Genomic DNA, 8,213 nt, shown 5'->3' on the forward strand with positions numbered 1-8,213 from the left:
GCTGAGGTTGCATCACTGCACTATAGCTTGGACAACAGAGCAAGACCCGGTCTTAAAAAAAAAAAAAAAAAAAAAAAAAAAAAAAAAAAAAAAAAAAAAAAAAAAAAAAAAAAAGCAGAGGAGGAAGCAGGCAATGGCTCTTAGACCTCCTGCTTGAATGTGGCACTTGCCATGCTGCTCATGTGCCACTGGCCACGGCAAGGCCTGTGGTCAAGCCAGGAGTGGTCAGAGAGGCCCACGTTCCTCTGAGCCAAGGACACAGCTCTCCTGTTTGGAGCCACCTGCCTTAGCCAGGATGTCTGGCTGGATGCCACGCCCTCTCTGTGTGCCCAGAAGCCTCACCAGAGGGTATGCAGCCTGGCCAGGCCCTCAGAAATCACCCAGGTGCCCTCAGAAATCACCCTCAGATTCCACACCCATCAGGTGCAGTCAGCCCATCATGGAGCATATCTCTGAAACCTCCGAGCAGAGACAGATGCTATCGGGCTTCCCCTGGCCCAGCCTGGCCCTGGGCTCCTCTCCCAGACAGGGTGAGGGCAGGGAACCGTTAATCATTAATCTGGGGGCAAATGGGTAATTTTCCAGTCCACCAGGTCTACACCCAACCCCCTCCCTGCAGCCTGGCAGGAAACCCTCAGAGCTTGACCCCTGGCAGGTCCAGGGCAGAACTGGATGTCAGCTCCAGCTGAGGAGGCCACGCCTTGACTGGCTTCCAGTGTGGAGGTCGGCTTGGGGGCTGCAGCTACCTTGCCCTCCAATGTCCTCCTCCTCAGCCTGGGGGCTAGGGTGAGTGGTGACTTCTGCTCACATAATTCCTGTGTTTCAGAAACTGGACCTCCCTGGTAGCAGCAGATTGACAGAAGAGAGAACAAGCAGGGAGTGATGGAAATTTTGGCCAATGGGGCTGCATATCCTTCAAGACCTGCCTCAAATGCCATTTTAAGAATAATAGCTATTATTATATCATTATAGCTACATTATATGTCATATGATATGACATAATATGTCACATAATTTTTTTTTTTTTTTGAGACAGAGTCTTGTTGTGTGGTCCAGGCTGGAGTGCAGTGGTGTGATCTTGGCTTGCTGTAAACTCCGCCTCCCGGATTCAAGCAATTCTCCTGCTTCAGCCTCCCAAGTAGCTGGGCCTACGGGCATGCACCACCACGCCCGGCTAATTTTCGTATTTTCAGTAGAGAGGGGGTTTCACCATGTTGGCCAGGCTGGTCTCAAACTCCTGACCTCAAGTGACCAGCCCGCCTCAGCCTCCCAGAGTGTTGGAATTACAGATGAGCCATTGCACCGCACCCAAGCTGTGTTCTTGTCTGAGACTCCCCTATAGTGTGGAGTGGAGGCTCAAAGTTGGTTTGTCTAACTAAAGGCATTGTCCTTGATTACGACCTCTGACATCTGGAGAGTGCCAGAATTCCCCAGGCTGCCCTTGGGAGCCAGACCCAGCAAACCCCTCCACTCATTCAACAGGCATCTGGGTTTTGTTGGTTTGTTTTTGTTTTTGATGTTTCTGACATGGAGTAGGTGGAGGCCAGGGACGCTGCCCGGTACCCTGCAGTGCCCAGAAGGGCCCCACCCCACCTCACTGTCCACAACGTCCAGGGGAAGAGACCCTGGAGGGGACAATGGGTCTCAAACGGTGCCCAGCTTGGCATAGCCAGCCTTGCCTAGGAGCTCGGTGGAATGCCAATCCTTGGGCCCCACCCCAGAGGCATCTGTTTTTTAAATTTCATTTAATGGACCCAGAGATTGATGGCTCAGGGAGTCTAGTATCAAGTCGGTTAATTTTATTAGTGGTAATGATACTTAGTAGCGATTAATGACCAGGAAAGGCAGCCAACCGCACAGAGGCCTCAGGCCACACTGGGCCCTGGTCTGCCCAGGGCTGCTCTCAAAGAAGGCTCCCTGGTAGTGCCTCGGGAACCCCACGGGGTCCAGAAAGACAGCCTGAGAGGCCCCCAAGACCCAGTTTCCCTCTGCTTGTTGTCTGTGTTGCAGTTTAGGATCATATTTCCTTTGAAGAAAGTACCAGGACATCATATTTAGAAAATGACCACCTATTTTCCTAAGCAGTGAATTCTACATATGCACAGCCCATGGCTTCTGCTGGGAAGCTATCTTCCTGGACCCCAGAATAATTCTGGGTGTGGCAGGCTCCAGCCTGCTCAGAGGTCAGCAGGCACGGTGTCATCCCCTGGAGGAAGTCATACTCTCTGGCATCCCAGGCCTGCAGACATCACTCACTAGATCCCTCTGTGAAATCTCGATTACCCACAGTTAGCTGAGTGCCAAGGGGGTAAGATGGACAACTGGAGAAATTCGAGTGAGCTTCCTTAATCTTATGAATCCAGGTTTTTTTTTTTTATGGCGTCTCACTTTGTCACCCAGGCTGGTGCGATCTCGGCTCACTGCAACCTCTGCCTCCTGGGTTCAAGCGATACTCTTGTCTCAGCCTCCTGAGTAGCGTAGAGTAACGGGCACACACCACCATGCCCAGCTAGTTTTTTTGTGTATTTTTAGTAGAGACAGGGATTCCCCATGTTGGCTAGGCTGGTCTCAAACTCCTGACCTCAGGTGATCTGCCCACCTTGGCCTCCAAAAGGGCTGAGATTACAGGCATGAGCCACCTTGCCCAGCTAAATATGGGGGTCTTAATGAAGACACTGCCTTGTGGCCAGTCAGATGCCATCAGATCAGTCAAACAAGTAACCAGGGTTCTGAACTAAAGGGCAAAGGAAGGGTTGTTTGCCAACTTGCTAATTGCTCTTCTGGGCTGGGGGCAACTGCCTGGCTCAGGTGCTCCTGAGCCTCCTGGGGCCACCATTCCTTCAGGCTGCACCTGCTCTGGCCCAGCTACCTCCCCTATCCCTGTCCGTCTCAGGCTCCCCCAGGCTAATTTCTAGCCTCTCTTTTCCTATTAATAAAGCAATTACCGCAAGTGACTAGCAGCCTCCTCCTTCCCTCTCTGCCCCAGTCTGTGCCCCTCTGCTCTCTGTACCCTCACCTCACGGTCCTTGGTGGTCAGGTTGATCATAAGACCAGAGCCCCCACCCCCACACATGCGATGACCTCAAGGCTTTGACCATAAGGCACCCTCAACCACTTGACAGACCAGCCTGTCTTTCTCTAGAGTGGGAGAAGTCAAGGGTGCCCCTCAGGACTTCATGTCACACACACTCCCACCCTCAGGTCTCTTCTGACCCTCCTGGCACCTCCTGCCCATCTCCTTTCCCACTCTCCAATGTACACAGCACCCACAAATGTGGCTAAAGCTGACCCATTGGGGTGACCTTGAAGAAAGCAGAAGATGGCTCTCCCAGGCTTTGGGGAAAGCCTCCGAAGAGACTGCTCTGTCCACCATCAGCAGGACCCCAGGGACCTCACCCTTCAATAATCACCCACCCCTGCCTGGAGAGTGGGGCCCGAGGATCTCATGCCCCAAGGCTATTCTGGCCTGGGTAGTCTGGTCCCAGGACTGACTCACTCAGAGGTGGCCTCAAGGTTGTCCCCTCACCACCTGAGCTCATTCCATCAAACAAATACACTTTAACTCATGAGTGGGCGTGGCTGGAGCCGGACTGCCTGGGTTCAAATCCCACCTCCACCTCTTCCTAGTTGCACTACCTTATGCAAGGTGCTTTACCTCCCTGTGCTCTGAGAGCAGTGCCTGGCACATTGGACGCTCCAGATAAGTATTTGTCATTATTGAGCATCTACCATGTGCCAGGCACTGTGCTGGGACATGGTCCTGCCCTCAAGAAGCTCACAGTCTGGAGGGAACTTGGTTGGATTCAGGAGTCCTCCAAGTTCTCTCAAGACCCCAAGAAGGGGAAGGAAGAGAAAGCTTTCAACTGGCCTGGCTCCTTGAGGAACCACCAGTCGCTGCCCAGGGACCCAGATCAGAACTCCTGTGCAGGTAAGAACTTGATCTTGACCAGTCCCGTCCTGTCTGTAGGAGGCGTGGGGGTGGGAAGGAGGCAAGAGGGAGCTCTCAGGGAACACCCCAGGCTGTCTGGGAAAGACCAGGTGGATGGAGAGCTTTTCTCATCACCTCAGAGTGCCCCGTGCCCTGTTCTTCCACCTACTCCCACCCTTGTTTCTGCTTGAGAGGGTCTGCTGGTTTCAGCAGAGGCTATGCCCAGGATGTGGTGGGTGGGTGGCACAGGACAAGGTAGGTGGTTTCCAGGGCACTAGGTAACGCCAGTATGTCTGGACTCTCAGCTGGAGGGTCTAGGAATGGTACGTTGTGCCAGGGCCATGCCAACTGCAGGCAGCTGCCTGGGAACCAGGAAAGCCTTGTGCTGCCGGGGGTGCTGGCCGCCACCCTGCAAAACCCCATCAGATGCTCCCGATAACAGGCTTCCGCTGCAGGGCCATTTGCATGGTGAGTGCGCCCTTTGTGCTTTCATCTCAAACGTGTCTACCTCTGCTGGCCCTCACTGATCTCCCACACACACAAATACACACACACACTCACACCCACACGTCCTCTCACACACATTCACTCTCACACATACACACCCACACATATACTTATAAACACGAACACTCACACACACATTCTCACACACACACACACTCACACCCACACATCCTCTTACGCGCATTGACTCTCACACATACGCACACACTCATACACATGTACACTCACACACATTCCTCACACACATACACACACACACACAGCCTCCCACACGCATTCACTTTCACACATACACACACACATACTCATACACACGTACACTCACACACATTCCTCACACACATACACACACACACATCCTCTCACACGCATTCACTCTCACACACACACACACATACTCATACACACGTACACTCACACACATTCTCACACACATACACACTCACACACACTCACACCCCATCCCCTTCTGTGGTCTCTACTCCCGACCTCTTCCTAGCAGCAGGGAGTTGGGTGAGGGCAGTGCCTGGCCCGGTAAGAGAGGGCACCCTGGGCAGCCCTTCTTTGAAAGTGGGTACTCAACACCAACTCCAGGCTTCTCTCCCCTCCTGCTGTTACACTGGGAGGCCCCAGATTTCCCATACTGGAGCACACCCTCCCCTCCACCTTCCAGACATCTTTCTCCTCTACAGCACCCAGAGCCACCGTGCACCTCCTCCACGAAGTCCTGCAGCCAGGGAAATTCGGAAACAACTGTTTCCTACCTTCCTACCTTTATGCCCAACTCTCTCTGGCCTGCCTTTTCTCTTACTCGCTCATTCCCTTATACCTTTATTAACTGAGTACCAGTAAACAGAAGCACGACTATAAAGGGTCTTTTGGCCAGGCATGGTGGCGTGCACCTGTAGCACCAGCAATTTGGGAGGCCAAGGCAGATGAATCACTCGAGCCCAGGAGTTTGAAACCAGCCTGGGCAACGTAAGTGAGGTCCTGTCTCTACAAAATTAAAACTTAAAAAATTAGCTGGGCATGGTGGCACGTGCCTGTGGTCCCAGCTACAGGCTGGGAGGATTGCTTAAGCCCAGGAGGTCAAGGCTGCAGTGAGCTGTGATTGCACCACTGCACTCCAGCCTGGGTGACAGTGAGACCCTGTCACATACACCAGAAGGGACTTTTCTGAGCATCAGCTTTGTGCCCCATCCACCCACAGACCTTGAGACCACTTGTTCCTCCCATCTGGCTCCCCCACCCCCACCCCCACCCCTGGATCCAGCCCTTCTTTTCTCCCCAGCTCTCATCCTCCATCCCCACAAACCCACCCTGAAGACTGAATCTGTCCACACCTCCCCGCTGGAGCCTGCCCGACAGCCTTGTCCCCCACCCATCCCTGACTCAGAGGAAAGAGCCGGGTCCAGCTGTGGGCTCTGTCTCTCCAAGCACAGCCCCACTTCCTGTCTCACAGCCGCAGACTGGGCTGCCTGCGGGGATGGCATCGGGGAGACATGCTCAGGGCTGAGTGGGCAGCTCACAGCTCGCACGGGGAGCATGCTTTGCATCTCAACAATGCCTGGCATTTACAGCGTGGCTGGTTCAACATCTGCAGAGGAAATGCTTCCTCCTTCCTCCTCCTGTCTCTCTCCCTCTCTTTAGGCTCGGCTGAAGCCAAGGAGGGGAAGCCTTTGTCCCTGGCACGCATGTGTCAAGTGGCACAGTAACTGCAGAGGGTCCCCAGTCATTCCTGCACAGAAGGATCCATCACCTCTACGAGCCTGTGACTATAAACATCTCCTCCAGTTCCCAGGCTGAGTCCAAATGTACACCATTCAAATCATTATATGTTAGAGCTGGAGAAACCCTTTTAGGTCCCCTGGCTCAGAAGTTTTGCTCTCCTGGCTCCTGGGAGGTGTCCTGGAGGCTGTTGCAAGGAAGCAGGAGGGGTAGGGTGAGCCAAATGTGCAGGTCTCTGCTTTGACCTATCTGGTGCCTCGCAAGTTCACGCAAGATTGATCATCCAAGGTGACCCACTGACTTGGTAGCAGGGCTGGGTGTGTGGCCCAGGTCTCTTGATTACTCCCACCAAGGCTGGCAGTTTCTGCTTGCAGCCCCAGCCCCTCAGGGAAGCCAAATCAGCATCACCACATCAAACATCTAAGGTGGTGGAAACACAAGACAGCTAGGTTTTGAGGGAAGGAAGCCTGGTCAGGACTCCTCTGACCCCCCAGGTGGCCTAAGGGTGAGACCTCAGGAAGGGAGAGAAAGACCCTCTGTTAAAGGCTACTTTGCCTGGTCTGAAACTCAGTCTCTTTTCAGCGAAAAGTCAGAAATCAGGCTTACTGAACTGGCCTGCCTATTCATACTAAAGTGTGAGAGTCTGCTACAATACCAGTGCTTGAGAACATACTTGGCTAGGCAGAGGGAAGATCAGAGGAGAAGGCCTGGCATATGAAGAGAGAAGAAGCTGGGGGAGCTTGGTGTGGGGATGTGGAGGCGGTGGGTGGGAACTTCACGGAAAGGCAAATCGTGGCTGAAGCCGCACTTCCGGTGGCAAGCTCCTACCCAACTGGGGGTCCTGGCTGGGTGACTCCAGCCAAGTTATTTAACCATTACAAGCTGACCAACTAACTAGCTTGGCAGGCTCTTGAATGCACCTTGGGCTCTGATCACCTTCTTCCTATGCACAGGCAGGCTCAGGCTAGGCTTGAGCTCTGGAAGGGCCAGGTCCCTGGGCAATGCCTTGTGGGTGACCCCTCGATGCTGAGGAAAGTGCCATTGTCTGCACAGGTTCTAGGCAGAGATGTCCCATGCTGAAGATTCCACTTGTTCTCCTGCAGGTCCCACGGATGGCCTGTACCCCCCACCCAGCTCTAGGGACAGCAGGAGCCTCCCTGCCTGATCAAGGACCCATCCAGAGTAGTCCAGGACACCCCCTGGGATGGACACAGTTGTGAGCAGCTCCCTTGGGAATAGAACCAGTAGGACCATCCTGAAGCCAGAGCTGGAGCACGGGGCCTCTCCCCTCAGCCAGGCGAGTCTCTCCCTTGTCCTCTGCCATGTCTAACTTGGTCCCACCTCCATGCTGCAACCTCTGCCTGGGATACCTTCTCCCAGTCCAAAAGCCTTCATGGATCCTCTGGAATCTTCCATACCCACGACCTTTTTTAACACTTGACTAAAAATGCAGAGAATGGGAAAGGTGATCCTGAGGTCCAACACAGCATGCTGTGATGTGTGTTTGCCTCCTCTAGAAAGCCCTCCTTACTTGCCAGCCCCATCCCCCTCTAACTATCTTCTTTTTTGTGGAAACAGTACCATCAGCTCTGCATGGCTGACACTTCTTTCTTCCTCTTCAAAGCTGTATCCTGTAAGCTCTTTGGCAGAGGCCATGGTTTTCCATACCCGAATACCCTGAGATCCATTATTTCCCTGTCCAGATGCCTGCCCCCGCCAAGCAGATGCTCCACAGACACCGGCTGGCTGCATATTATGCCCCTTAGATGTCTAACCCAAAGAGTGCAGCTCGGGGCCCTCCCTCAGCCTCTCTGTGATCCCACCCTGCTGGCCTCGATGTGGTCTCTACCACCTAACACCTCAGCACCAAACCTTCCCAAGCTCGGCCTGGGTAGGCTTTGGGAGGGCGTGGCTCTGGAGGAAGCTGCCTGCAGCTTCCCAGCCTGAGACTGTGATTCCTAGCGCATGCTCTCTGCAGTGCCAGATCTCAGGGCCATCTGGCTCTGGTCCTCAGCCCCTGTGGGGCCCTATACCTCGGAGTCTGAAAGTC

General features: G+C 53.8%; 1 protein-coding gene across 1 annotated transcript in view; it reads right to left on the minus strand.

Annotated features, from left to right (window-relative positions):
- The window catches only part of WNT9B (Wnt family member 9B), a 17,524-nt gene extending 9,705 nt beyond the window's left edge, over nucleotides 1-7,819 (minus strand). The window contains exon 1 of the mRNA XM_037735155.1: nucleotides 7,745-7,819. Within this exon, the coding sequence (XP_037591083.1) occupies nucleotides 7,745-7,819 (75 nt within the window). The remainder of the gene's footprint in view (nucleotides 1-7,744) is intronic.
- Nucleotides 7,820-8,213: the final 394 nt, after the last annotated feature.

This window comes from Cebus imitator, unplaced genomic scaffold, assembly GCF_001604975.1.
Source record: "Cebus imitator isolate Cc_AM_T3 unplaced genomic scaffold, Cebus_imitator-1.0 Scaffold735, whole genome shotgun sequence".
Taxonomy (NCBI): domain Eukaryota; kingdom Metazoa; phylum Chordata; class Mammalia; order Primates; family Cebidae; genus Cebus; species Cebus imitator.